The following is a 15,189-nucleotide window of genomic DNA, read 5'->3' as shown; positions in this document are numbered from 1 at the left end:
CCCACTCAGACGTCACAGAAAAAGTTTAGCTTTCTGTTTATTGTGTATTGCCTGTATTTGTCTGGGATTTTTGCCTCATATAAGGCGTGCATTTTCTCTATTTTGGAGCTGATCTGAAGGCAAAAGAAGTAACATAATCTATTTTTGCCAGATCAGTTTCCATGTGAGCCTTTTTCTAGCCTGTGTCCATGAGCTGTTTTGTTGGTGTGTTCACCTTTCAGTACAGACTTTACCATTGACCCTTAAATTGCGCAAATATAATTTGAGCATAAAAATGTACCTAATGGAAAAACGACAATTTCACCAAAACTCTCATTTTTTGATTAAAAGTTTTTGAGCTGGCAAGAGGTGGTTTTACAGGCATAGTGCAAATGGTATATATGTATCGAGCAAAACTGCAATGGAAAGACCTTTTTCCCCAACTAGAGTCGTAAATAAAAAAGAAACAAATGTTGATGGATATTACAACAAGCGAAGAACAGTTTTAAAAGAAACATGGCGCAATATGTGTGGACACAGTAGGAAACTAAGGATGTAACGATATGAAAATTTCATATCACGGTTATTGTGTAAAAAATCATCACGGTTATCATTAATATCACGGTATTAATGAAATTGTGCTCAAAGTGTTCAAAAAGTACTTATACACACACTGAAATAATTTAATCGAGATGTATTTAAATAATATATATTTAATAGGCACAGTGTACCCTCTGTTGCAGAAACATTCAAGTATTAACGCTTAGTGGTCTGAGCCTATGTTGTCCGTTTTTCAGTTCTTTTGATTTTGCCTTTATATACGATATGAACAAATGTTTACTATAACCATGTTTGGGATCTGTTATTTCAGCACAACTTCATCTATATCATCTGTCTATTATTTTTTTCACTTTAACCTACTATAAAAACATAAAAGAACAGAAAACACAAAAAATATATAAAATCTGATTTGAAAAATGTATATACTTTATTGCATAAATAACACACAGATGCTTAACGAACCTTTTCAAAGATTAAAAGTGAATATTGGTTCCAAATATTAGGTATATACAATTAAAATTGTAATAAATAAAAACTATACTCAAATATTTGACATAAAAGCAGATCTTTACATAGGGTTTTTTCCCTTAAAAGTGCGGTAATCAAACATGGTTATCATGATAATTAGAATTTAAACGGTAATACTAACCATCTGCAATTTTACCGCGGTTTATCGTTATACCGGTAATCGTTACATCCCTACAGGAAACCAAATAATTTTTTCATTTAGTACGGGATAGAGGGGTAATATATAATAATAATAATAATAATAATAATAATAATAATAATAATTAACCCTTTCATGCATAGTGGTCACTACAGTGGACGGCTATTCTACAGCTGTACTCTTGTATATTCATGGATTTTTATTTATTTATTTATTTATTTTTACACATATCTTTATTAAAGTTTTAAGACACTACATATCTTTTCTGACATGAACTGGTAACATTATGTAGATCTCACCTGAGCATAAACCCCCAGAATCACAAGCCCCCCCATAGTTTTCACCCATTTTATCAGTAAATACATGTTTCTTTGCTTCAAAAATTAAACGCATGGTGTCCAGCTGATTCTTCTTCTTCTTCTTATTATTATTATTATTATTTTTTTTTTTTACTTTTTTATTTTCTAATGTTTTTTTGTTTTTTTTACTTTTTATTTATTTTATCTATTTATTTATTTATTTTTATTTATTTATTTTTATAAGAAATTTTTCAATCACATTGTTTTTTCATGTTTAAAGAGAAACGAAAACACTCAGGGAAAAAATCTTGATTAAGGTTCTCATAATTCATGCATGAAAGGGTTAATATATCTGTAAGTCAACACAATATTGACGTCCGTCGCCATGTTTATGGAATGACTTCTCGTGTCATCGAAAATCAATAAATAAGCAAATCATTGCATTTGTGATTTAATGGAAAAAGTGACATTACGCATTTCTGTTTTTTCAGCATTGGTAAAAATCGATAAAGTTTCGCACATATGTCCAATGGAAAAGCCACTCATGTCCAGGTGTGGTAGTTAATGCATTTCACAGGTGTTGGAAAGTATCTGCCATCATGAAGTGTCCTTGAGCAAGACACTGGACCCCTATCGGTTCCTCTGTTCCACAGTAGCCGACAGGACACTCTAACCTCTATGAAATAGGACTATATATATATATATATATATAAACAAAGATCGTGTTTCTCAAAGCCATCAGAGAGTGACAAAAATCACACAGTTGAGATATAAGCCCGTACATTGAGACAGAAGACCTTGAGATCATTTATATTCCTTTTGCATAGAGTTTTGTCTCCCATTCATTGCTGACCAATACATCATATTTTAATCATTATAATATGATGACTTTGCAAAAGAGCATGTGAATTGTGATGAATAAAAGATTTTATTTCCTCGATGCTTTCATATCATAGACTGTAGGGAGGCAAAGTCTCATGGGATCTTATGTTAGAAAAAATATGAATAGGCTAGCTGTCTTTCGGTGTCTGTAAAACGATAGCTCCGACTGCTTTTCAAACCTGTTCGTACAATCAGTCGCACAACAGCTCTTCCCCATTTTTTATTAAATATTGTTCTTAAGTTTAGATGGTATTGAAGCCAGCCCCAGATAGCAAAATCATTATGGCTTAAATCTGGCCCAAAACTGAGATGCCATTTGGCAAAGTTCTGGGCGGATGGCCCAAAATAGGCAAGCCAAAATCAAACCAGAAGGAAGCCAAAATTCACCCAAAACTAATTGCGGGCTTCAAAAAAAAATGCAATAATTGTCCCAGAAAAGCCCCAGATCCCCATAATCCAGCCAAAAAGTAGCCAAAACTGACCCAAAGAGAGGCCAAAAGGAGTCCAAAATTCTCCCCAAATTTGAGTTGATTCTGCTTTTAAAATGAAGTGGAGTTTTCTTCTGGGTAGAAATTCCCGCTCTTTGCGCAGTGTTTTGGCTTTACAGAAATATGCCAAAACACAACCAAAAAACATCCATATATGGAATTAGATGTTGCTGCTCTTTAGTCAATCTTCTGGCTTACCATAAACATGCCATACCATCCCTATACTTGATCCCGCTCTTTGCCCAGTCTTTTGGTTAACCACACATATGCCAGAACTCAGCCATACACTGCTGGTGCCTCCATATCTATTATGGATAACCTTAATCATACCACAGTTAAGCCTAAAGGTTTTCAAAACACCAAAAGAAAGTCCAAAATGCCAAATGTATGCCATAATACTGCCAAAATATTTGCTATCTGGGACGCTGCTACTCATGTCCCTCTTTCTGCCATTCAGTGGGCGTAACTGTGGTTTTCGTGAACACACAAATCCACAATTTTTCCGTTCTAAAACTTAAAAACTCAGTGACCTTGTGGAGTTCAAAATTATTCAAATAATGTATAAAGCAAAGAATAACTTACTGCCGGGAGATATTCAACAAATGTTTGGTGAAAGAGAGGGAGGATAGGATTTAAGGGGAAAGTTAAATTTAAAGATTCATGAAGTACGCACTACATTAAAAAGTTTCTGTATCACCATCTGTGGAGTAAAATTGTGGAACAAATTGTGTGTGGAGATCAAACAAATATCAAACATAATTCAGTTTAAAAAACGATAAAAAAAAAATGATTCTTGAGAGGTGCAGTATTTAATAATGACAATAAGGACTGTTTGTTTATGGATGATGTACTGATAAATCTGCTGTAATTATTGAAGAAAATGGTTGAATTGTTGAGTCTGCTTGTATGACTGGACTGCCATGATCATATTGTTGGGTGTAATTCAGTTACTGCATTATCTATTTGTCGTGGTTTGATATTAAAATTAGGAAAATATTATTGTTTGACACTTGTATCAAGTTAGCGATAAAGGTGTAAAAGCACTGAGGAGTAGGATTAAATAAGTTCATAGTTCTTCCTACTCCTTTTCGACCATGCAAAATTCAGACTTGTATGTACTTGGAGATAGATTCTGTCCATTTGAATGTTTTATTTTGTTTTGTTTTTTTGTTTTTTTTGCATGTTCGAAATAAATACATAAATTAATTAATTAAAAAAAAAACGTGGTGACTTCCGCCACCGGTGACGTCAGGTGCATACCTTCTATAAATGAATGCTTACATCAGCTAACAGAGCTAGCTAAGTTACGCTAACAGTATTGTAATTGAGTACTGGTATCCTGTGACTTGTTATCACAACTTCTAAATTCTAACCATAACGGAGCTTTCTATTAGGGGAAAAACATGTTAGCTGTTGATTTTATGTTGTAAAATCAGACATTGTGGGGTGGGGCTGTGGGGACTGATTCACTTTTTGGACCCATGTGGCCATTTAAGGAATTGAAGTTTTGGACGCTTCCACATTGGGCACAAATGTGACTTATCTTGACTCCTCCAAGGGACCCCCTGGCTGTGTATTCACACCATTTGGCCAAGCAGATGAAACCCCAGCCAGGCGTCACTGTATGTGGGTCAGTTTGTTTAGTTACTACAGTGGCTAATGAAGGTAATAGGAGGGAATATGCCCGTGTTTCAGGTGAATGTTATCTTTGTACGGATAAAAGCAGGAAGTCATGGGACCTGTAGATGTGATATGAACACTCAAATATTTGTTCATTTGTTTCAAATGCTGAATGAATGAATACTTTATTTCGGACATATAAAAATCACAATACAACCATCAACGAAGCAAAGGCCCGAAGCAGGGCTGCATGATTTTGGCAAAAAATAAAATCCCGATTTTTTCCCCCTAAAAACTCAATTTTTGATTTCAATTTTTGGGTAAAACTACAAAAGACAACAGAAGTCAGCATGTCGTTTTTGTGAGCAGCCAGCAATGCAAGCCACTGCTCTGACCTCAAATCTGTGATGGTATCACGTCATGAACCCACAGAAGTTTTTTTTTTCTTCATTAAATCTTTATTGAATGAAGTAGAGTATACAAACAATGTATACAACAAGAAAATAACATAAGTTTGCCAGGGGGAATACACTACATTAAAATGTCATCAGAGCAAATACTGATGGTTTTTTATAGCCTTTTTGTTTCCAGATTTATCTAACAGCTTTAAATAAAGTTCAACATCTTTTAAAAAGTAAATATTTGGTTTTGTGTTCCAGAACGTACATTTGTGAATGAAACATTTAGCAAGTAAGATGAAATCGATTTGACGATTTCCCGTTTTCAAAAATCGGCCTAATTGAAAAAATCCGATTTCGATTTAAAATCGATTAATCGTGCAGCCCTAGCCCGAAGCAAATCATCAATAGAAAACAACCAAAAGAAAAAAAGGAAATTTATCCTATTATACAAATCGTTGTGATATAGCATGTATTATAGCATATAGTTTCTTCATATCATGCAGTAATTGAGCAACCTTACAAAGACTACCTGTTTTTCTTCTATTGCAGTATTTCAATGAGAAGCTCAATGATATTTTTTTTTTTTTGCATTAAGTAGAGCAGGGGTGTCAAACTCATTTTAGTTCAGGGGCCACATCCAGCCTAATATGATCTAAAGTGGGCCGGACCAGTAAAATAATATAAACAATAGGATAAGAACTTTTGAGTGAAAAAAGTAAATTCCGTAAAATAAAAAATACACTTAAATATGCTTAAATATCCTACAATACATGCAAAAATACACTTAAATATGCTTAAATATCCTACAATACATGCAAAAATACACTTAAAATTCCGTAATTAAAATGTTTATATCTACGAATTGTACTTGAACATAACATGAACAAATATGAAAAACCTGAAAATTCTTTAGTAAAATAAGTGCAATGTTAACAATATTACACCTTAGTTTATCATTTATACACGTGAATCAAAACTTAGAGATCACAGTGGATCTACAAATACACCAAACATTAAATAACAGGCAGAATATTATTAAAATTCCACAGACTTGTCTTAAGACATTTCAGATATCCACATTTTTTTTGTAAAAGACTAGTCCGTAAATGTGAACATTTTTGTGTAATTTTTCATTTTTTACACTAAAACAAAGAGACAAATATGCAGTTTTCATTATTTATAGTATTTTACTGTTCATCTCCCATTTTAGAATGAATTGACCTAAAATTATTTTAACATCCTTGATTGTTAATATCTTCAGTGTAATTTTTGTATTTCACACATTCATCCCAGATTGAACCCTTTGGCGGGCCGGATTTGGACCCCGGGCCGCATGTTTGACACCCCTGAAGTAGAGCATTTGAAGAAGTGTCCAGATCACAATGGCTTTATTTAGCCCTGGTGGAAGAAGTCATGCTTACTCTGCCCTCATTTCCAAATACCACATATCTGCGAGGAGCTCCAAGACAATAGATCCACACCTTTGAATCAACCAGAGGAAGGAGCGATGTTCACGACTATCTACGGGAGCATCTAATGACATCTGAACTTCCTGATACAAACTCTTCACCTTCCTTTTGCCATTGTGTCTTTGTGTTTCTTTCTGCGGTGCATCCAACAACTGGGATTCTTCCAGTGTTTGCATGCAATGTTTTAGGTCATGTTAGCATCCCAGGGGCACCGGGATGTTGTCAGCAATTAGTTGCTATAATTAGCAGCGAGGCAGATTTTCAAGTGTGGATTCATGGCTCTGCTGTTCAGGAATGGTCCTGTGTTGAACTGATTCCAGCAGCAAAGCCCAGCCTCACACTTTTGGACCGATTCATGTGTGATCCTTTCTGTCACTGTGTTTTTCAGACACATTTCATCTCCAGTACTTGCTCTTCACAGCCTTAAGTGTCACAGAAGGTGCATATTTCTCTGTAGCATCTTGTTTTCCCTCATCTGTTCATTCATTGGGGCTGTTGTCGAGACAAAGCCCACGGTGTCAGGATGTGATGGATGGTTGAAGCGATGGAGCGGTGATAGAGGGTTAGACGAACTGATCCAGAGGCTCCGGGCAGCACCAGTCAGCATCATATCACAGCCAAAGAGTCCTGAAGAGCCGCCCTTCAGCTCTGATGCACTGCTCACTGCTGGTGCTCTTAGGACATGATGGAAATATGAGTGTAAAAACCCAGAAGGACCAGGTGCAGGTGGAGTCAGGGGTCAGCGCTCCATCAGCTGCAGGCACTAGTGGCCACCCCCTCCTCCTTTCCTCTTTTTTTTTTTTTTTTTTTTGTTATTGCATCCTCTTAGGGTAAATCCTCCATCCTCTTAATCCTCCTAGTGGTTCAAGCTGGTGGAGTTGGCACTGCCCACCTCTCAGTCCACCAACCTGCTGTCTCCCTTTGTCTCTGCACAGTCCAAATCTACTTCTTAATGGGAATTTTGTCTCAAATGTTATCTCCCCCGGTGCTTTACTTATCATCCAGGATTACGTAGGGATCGCAAGAGTATTGTTTTTATCTAGAAAACATTTAGGCAAGGCAAATGTATTTGTATAGCACAGGGGTGTCAAATATGCGGCCCGGGGGCCAAATCCGGCCCGCCAAAGGGTTCAATCCGGCCCCTGGGATGAATTTGTGAAATACAAAAATTACACTGAAGATATTAACAATCATGGATGTTAAAATAATTTTAGGTCAATTCATTCTAAAATGGGAGATGAACAGTAAAATACTATAAATAATGAAAACTGCATATTTGTCTTTTTGTTTTAGTGTAAAAAATGTAAAATTACACAAAAATGTTCACATTTACGGACTAGTCTTTTACAAAAAAAATGTGGATATCTGAAATGTCTTAAGACAAGTATGTGGAATTTTAATAATATTCTGCCTGTTATTTAATGTTTGGTGTATTTGTAGATCCACTGTGATCTCTAAGTTGTGATTTACGTGTATAAATGATAAACTAAGGTGTAATATTGTTAACATTGCACTTATTTTACTAAAGAATTTTCAGGTTTTTCATATTTGTTCATGTTATGTTCAAGTACAATTCGTAGATATAAACATTTTAATTACGGAATTTTAAGTGTATTTTTGCGTGTATTGTAGGATTTTTGAGCATATTTAAGTGTATTTTTGCGTGTATTGTAGGATATTTAAACATATTTAAGTGTATTTTTTATTTTACGGAATTTACTTTTTTCACTCAGAAGTTCTTAACCTATTGTTTATATTATTTTACTGGTCCGGCCCACTTTAGATCATATTAGGCTGGATGTGGCCCCTGAACTAAAATGAGTTTGACACCCCTGGTATAGCACAATTCATGCACAGGGTAATTCATAATGTTTTACAAAAATGGAAAAGAGACAGGTTAAAAACACACAAATGCATTTAAAACATAACACTGGTCTACAAATTTTTAAAAATGATTTGCTTCAGAGATTAAATGTGCTAAATGTTTCGTATTTTAATAAGATTAATTGGAAAACATATGACAAAAGTGTTTGCTGATGTTTTCAAGGTATATGATAAAGTGTTATTACACACATATATTGATTTATGTACATTTATGTAATAGTTTTATAAATCTTCCACTAAATAGAACCTGTAAAGTGAATGTATTCTAATGCACAGACAGTGTTTTGAAGTAGATCTTGTAGCTCTGAGACAAATATTCCTTTTGAGTCAAACCCATTCTCTTGTTAATTCTTGAATTTCACATTTTGACCCAAGGCTGTATCTTGGAAAGTTCAGCCAACCAGCATTTTTGACTTGATTTTTCTTTATCAGTGACTCATGTGGTAAAATTTTGTTACTTTTATTCTGGAAGCATTTTCCTTGCAGACCAGTGTAATCAATAAAATATAAATAATAATCATTTAAAATAAAATAAAAGAGAAGAGTGCAGATAGAACCCTTTCAGTTGTTCTATGCACAGTTGAACAGAGTGGTTTTCAGCCTGGACTTAAACACTGTCAGAGTACAGGCCTGTCTCACATCATCAGGAGGTTCCAGAGTTTAGCTGCATAGAACTGAAACACAGCTTCACCCTGTTTAGTCCTGACTCTGGGCACCAGCAGAAGACCTGTACCTGAGGTTCTCAGCGTCCGAGATGGTTCATATGGGACCAACATGTCACAGATGGACTTTGGTGCTAGACCATGGAGAGACTTATACAGGAGCAGAGCTGTTTTAAGTCTATTCTCTAACGCCGCGTTTCCACTAAGTGTTACCAGCTTGACTCGGGTACCAGGTCCTGTTTCTGGAGACCGTTTCCATTACAGGATACTACCGACTTTACAGTACCATTGACGTCATAGCGATGTGGCGCATTACACAAACCATGGTGTAGTTTTGCGGGCTGTCATTATGTAGATTAACCTACCGCTATATTTACTGTCAACTTTCGCATCTGTTTTTGTAAAGGGGCGGGTCACAGAGACAATTCTCTGACCAATCAGTGGTCTGCAGTGTTTACACGTCACGTTTTAGTATCTGGTCCCCAGTCCTGGAACCTGGGCGGAGGTGATACCAAAAAACTAGTACTGGGTACCAGATTCCAGGTCCTTTTTCGTAATGGAAACGCAAAAAGGCCAAGTCGAGTTGAGTCGAGTCCCACGTAGTGGAAACCGCCACAGGAAGCCAGCGCAGAGACCTGAGCACAGGTCTAATATGGTCATACTTCCTGGTTCTAGTCAGGACCCGAACAGCAGCGTTCTGGATGTACTGCAGCTGTCTTACAGCTCGTTTACAGGGCATTCATAGAAATAATCTGAAATTCAAAATTTCCACCTCAGTGTGTTATTGGAGGATGTAACAAGACTTTATTACTTTCGTGAAAATTTTCAAAATTTTTTATTGTTATGTAGAAAATCAAGGTCAGTTAAGTTACTATATCTGGTTCCTTACCCAGAAGTCAAGAAAAAAAAAATCCAAGAGAATAGTAAAGTAAATATAAAAAATACAAGAAAATCACCTGTAAGATGAAAGGAACATGTATTTTAGAACATTAGAACATCATTTTTAGAACATTAGACCAACATAAGTGCTGATCCAGACCCCTGTCCACATCCACATTCTCCCTTCTAACATCATTCCTTACATTAGTACCATTACTTCATGGTACCTAACAAAGCAGGTACACTCACTGTTCATGCAAAGGTGGACCTTACAGACCCTGTAGACCACATTGGACCTGAGATTGTGGACTCCCTGTCCTCACTGTAACTGTTGCTGTCATTGTCTTGTAATGTCTGTGGAAATGACCAAAAATAGTCACTTGCCCAATAAAGGGTTACAAACGGTTCTGTTTTGTTTTTACCGTATGTACAGATCAGTATATTGTACAAAACTCACATTGAAACTCTTCATGATCTGGTCAGTGTTTGTGCTGTTATGATAATTTTAGAAAAGTGATGTCACTCTTATGAAATGGCTGATGTCTCGTTTTTGGAAGGAAGCACATCTTCTCTTCAAACTGCAAATATTCCAGGGCTTCTGTCCAGTGTTTTATAGTGTGGTAAGTTCACTAGCCCACCATAGTGGACCGTAAAGCTGTGCGCTCTCCCTGATATTTCTTTCGTCTGGAGGTTAAAGGAGAGACTGGCCAGAGCTCTGGTTTTCGAGCCAACAATCTCAAAATATTGGCCGTAGATCTGACATTAGATTTACTGTCATATTTCTTTGAAACCTTTTTTTTTTTTTTTTTTTAAGTAAAATCTGTTTCATTTTGACACATCGCCAGTGACTAACCACTCATAAAATGGTTTTGAAGAGGACGACGTGTGTTCAGCAGAAGCTCTAACCTGTAATTTAACTGGTTGTAGAGTTTTATTTGAGCAAAGTGTTCTGAATCTTTGGAAGGTTTCTGTGGTTTGTCCCCATTTTGTTGATTTCCTTGGCAGTTCAGCTGGAGAACCCGGTGAACTCTGCATTACACCCCTCCCTCTGATGAGGAAAAACGCTTCCACCTCCCAATATCAAGGCTGCTGTTCCAAAATCAGTGAAAAATGAGTTACCGCACCAGCAGGGTTTCCTCTTATTCGGCTGGAACATGATTGTTACCCTGTAATCCAGTCAACTTCTGCCCTTATTACAACTGTCACCAACAGCGCTACAACGCCGCTTTGGAGCGCTTTGTTTATTTCGTCTGCTTTCGTAGCACACTTCAGCTCAAATAAAAACCCTATTTCATTTCGATCCTCTATTGTTTTCCCGTTTTAAAGCGTATCTGCATCAATTACCCAGGTCCGTCTCCTTGCACAGCCGCTGTTTTTGGCGAATGAACCAGTTCTGATCTTGCAGAGCTCAGACCTCTTTACGAGCGTGTCTGATTGTCTCCACATTTTCCAGGCCTTCACCTCACAAAAGAATGCCTCAGTGTGACTCCGGCCAAATTATGTTAGAAGGAGGAATGACAACCATGCCGATAGAGACGGGGTTGGGTTAGGCAGAAGACCCCAAAGAGGATTGCATCAACCACAGCCAGTCAGAAATAAAAACAAAGCAATGTTATAAGGAAAAGCCTAATAGTTTTTTCCATGTCAAGGCTTTGAATGGGTTTTAATGGGACATTTAGGAATGTTTTTTCACAGCGTCACTGACACGTAATAGATCTGGAGAGTAAAAATGATAAAATATGTTTATCTCTCTGCTTTGGCCTTGTCATACCTGAAATTATTCACGCACAATTGACTCTACTCTGCCACGTATGAGTTGTGAGTGATTCAAAGCAGATTTGGCGTTCGCCCATATGTCCTAGTTACGACACGGCTTATAGTATTAGCATTCGCAGCAATAACAACAGCATGATTCACACGATAATATCAGGTCATTAAATTTTCATTTCACGACACATATTCCAATGCCTTCAGGCCATATGTTGCAATCTGTACAGTTAGATTCACTGATGAACTGCGTGTCATGTTTGTCCGCTTCATTTTCTCACTGTTATATTGAAATCTTTGTGTGTGTGTGTGTGTGTGTTTTGTTGGTTTTTTTTCAGGGTGAGATTATGGGCTGCATTAAGAGCAAAGAAGACAAAGGCCCCGCAATGAAGTATCGGCCAGAGAACTCCCCGGCGTCAGACCCCAACGCCGCTGCTGCCACACCTCACGTAGGACACTATGGGCCGGATCCCACCCAGCTCCAGCAGAATCAGCCGCCCTCATCCTCAGGGTCAGGGGCTGCGAACTTTAACCACAGCCTCACTCCGTTTGGCGGCTCCTCATCTGTCATGACTCCCTTTGGAGGGGCGTCGTCCTCCTTCACTGGCCCCGTGTCCAACTCATTCTCTGGTGCTGTTTCAAGTAAGGACTGGGATACGAAAAGAGCCACGTTACAATACATTTGATCAAATTCTTTTATATTAAACAACCAGTGAGTTAAATAAGTTGATTGTCAAGTTTTATCACTGAAGAATCAACCAATTAAAATGCAAAAGTTTAGGACGTTATTCCAGCAGCGGCTGCTCGTCTTTCAGACAGGGGAAGCTCATTGTCAGCTTATATAAAAAAAATGTCAAGTTATTTAAACATAAATTCGGCCCTCTGTTCCTTTTTAAGAAAATGGTCAGTGACCTTATCGTACCAAGTAAATAAGAAAATGCTGAAATTATGTTAAATTGAAACAAGGAAGTACAATGAGTGTGTTTTATTTACAGTGCAAGAAATAAACAAGTAATTTCGTAGTGGTTTCTCTGATTTCACAGCAGAATGCACGACGGTATTAAACTGAACTGTGTCAGTGAAGGAGTAGATCTCAAAATAACTGTCAATCAAACAGGATTCAGCCTTTTGACTGATCCTCCAATCAGCATGTGGGATTCTGGCGTCCAGCCCAGCCGAGCTCCGCCCACAGCTCCATTCACCCCCAGAGACGCCTGGTGTCCGGGGGCAGGACAACATTGTGGCATTTATCCAATTACCGTCCAGTTTTGAGGCAATGAAAAAAATTGTTACACTCAGTTCCATTGAAGTGCATGGACGCTGAGCGTCTACGGATAAATGCACTGAGCAGAGATCGAATGAGAAAACAGCACAACGGGAATGTATGAGAAGTGAACAACATCGAGTCCGTTGATTTGTGATAAAGCTGATTCTGAACGAACTTGTCTGTGAGATGAAAAAGGTTCTAACACATTTGTAGTCAATGAAATGTCAACACAACCGAACATATTTAACCATTTAATGTGAGTAATTTTAGGGGAAGCCGGGCTTCCCTTGCAGTCTGTGAGAAATTGCCTCTGCGTTATACGTATTACAGTCAACAAAAACTAAGTTGAAATTAGACTTAATATTGTTTAAATTACGTGAAACTTACAGATCATTGTTTTTTGCCAAAAGAAACAAAAATGGTAAAGCACTGTAAATCAAGCAAAACATCATATGCTATTTGTTGCATGCGATCCTTTGTTTCTCTGTAATGTGATGAAAATCAGCTTTTTAGAGATTTAATTCAGAGAGGTTTTTATCTCAAAAGAACTGAAAGAGCAAAATTAGATAAATTTTTTGATTAAAATAATTGACAAGATATTTTTCCTTTCAGAAAAAAATAAGAATCTTTCCTTACAAACAAGACTTTTTTTTTATATTAACAGAACATTATTTACTTGCCTTATCACTATTTGTAATATTTATGCGAAATAAAGAGGATTTTTTTAATTAAAATTTATGCTGAAACACTAGCGTTGTCCTTTAAGTAAAGCAAAAATATTATTGGTGTTACTGCTCTTCATCTGTGCAGTTGTTTGCCTTCTCTGTATGCAATGAAAATCAACATTTTAGAGACTTTAATTGCTCCAAAAAGGTTGTTCTTTTCAAGAAGCGTTATTTAAGCAGGTTTAAACTTCAGTCTGCCCTTACAACTGCATTGTCACTAAGAACTGTAAAAGCAAAAATAACAAAACAGACATAATGTATTTTATTTTTAAACTAGTTTTAGTTGGGATCTAGTGACTAGAAAATGGAAGATAATTATTTCCTGGATAACAGGAATATAAAACATCTGAACTGTTGGAGTAGGTTTATCTGAGATTTATACAGTTCACAATAAACAAGCTAAAACACAGATCTGCTTAATGGGTCCGAGCACTGATCTGCTCTGTCCATGTCATGGTTAATGCTGCAGTCATTGTTGTTTGTAACCTCGTTAGGTTAAACACAAGTCCAGCTATCGGCTTCGATCACTTTTAATGTGTCTGAGCTGCTTACAGCGATCTGAAGAGCAAAGAGATGAGGGTGAACCTCCTGTTTAGGTGGGATTTATGTTGTAATCCTCCTCCACGTTGGATTATCTCTCTCAGAGGGGGGTGAAGGTGGCACTGCCGTGGCATTTGCTTTCTGCAGGAGATAATGGGATTAGTGTTGACAGCACTGTTGTCAGCAGTGGGTATATGAATGTCGTCTGTCTGGCTGTGAGGCTGCACAGTTGGCACCAGACAGACCGAAACAAGAGTTGACCTATTGAACTCATCTTAATTTGACTCATGTTAGCCCACATCTGCTAATGAAGTGGGTCTGATGGGATCGCCATTACGACTTTTAAAGAGACTTCCCGTTGCATATATTGGTTTTCGTCTCTGCTTTAAGTGTGTGTTGTGTCTGAGTCCGTCCTTGTGGACACTAATCTCGATCATATTTCCGTGCAGGGCGAGTTCTCACTCAAGGAAAATCAATGCAGCATGAGCACTCAGACCTCAGCAAGACAGATTTATCATCTTAGATAACCTCGTTATCTCTAATTATGTGTTGACCATGTTTGCCTTTAAAAGCTTATTGAACATGTTTAACCGTCTATTGCATGAATTATTCCTTAACCCATAAAAACCCAAACATGCACCGTTGAACAAAACCATCTACTGATACAAACTGTTTAATACCTGTTGATCCATTAATCCTATCAATACATGTACATAATTGGTGTAAAATGCAATTTATCATCTTTTCATGGTCCCATTTGGACATTCAGAGGCTCCGTAGTTACCGTGGAAACACCATCAACTTCTATTCAAGTTCTTTTCTATTCAAGTCTGCATGCTGGAAAAACAAACAGGCAGCCACAGAAGGTATGGAATGTATTATTATACAGAGGGAACTATAGAACTGCATGGACTGAATATTAAATATCTTGAAGTTGCTGCGGAACACAGCCAGTGATTAAGTGAATCACACAAAGTTGTCAAACATAGGGTAATAACTGTACTGTGTCCTGTTGTTTCTAATTTTAACCCTTTCATGCATGAATTATGAGAACCTAAATCAAGATTTTTTTCCTCAGTGATTTTATTCCTCTTTAGGC

General features: G+C 37.2%; 1 protein-coding gene across 2 annotated transcripts in view; it reads left to right on the top strand.

Moving 5' to 3' along the window:
- LOC115411165 (tyrosine-protein kinase yes) overlaps positions 1–15,189 on the top strand; it is a 63,049-nt gene that overhangs the window by 13,310 nt on the left and 34,550 nt on the right. For both annotated transcript variants that reach the window (XM_030123135.1, XM_030123137.1), the window contains exon 2: positions 11,897–12,200. In XM_030123135.1, coding sequence (XP_029978995.1) covers positions 11,906–12,200 — 295 coding nt within the window. In that variant the 5' untranslated portion in view covers positions 11,897–11,905. The remainder of the gene's footprint in view (positions 1–11,896; positions 12,201–15,189) is intronic.

Source organism: Sphaeramia orbicularis, chromosome 20 (genome assembly GCF_902148855.1).
Source record: "Sphaeramia orbicularis chromosome 20, fSphaOr1.1, whole genome shotgun sequence".
NCBI lineage: Eukaryota > Metazoa > Chordata > Actinopteri > Kurtiformes > Apogonidae > Sphaeramia > Sphaeramia orbicularis.
This window is presented reverse-complemented; position numbering and strand designations above follow the sequence as displayed.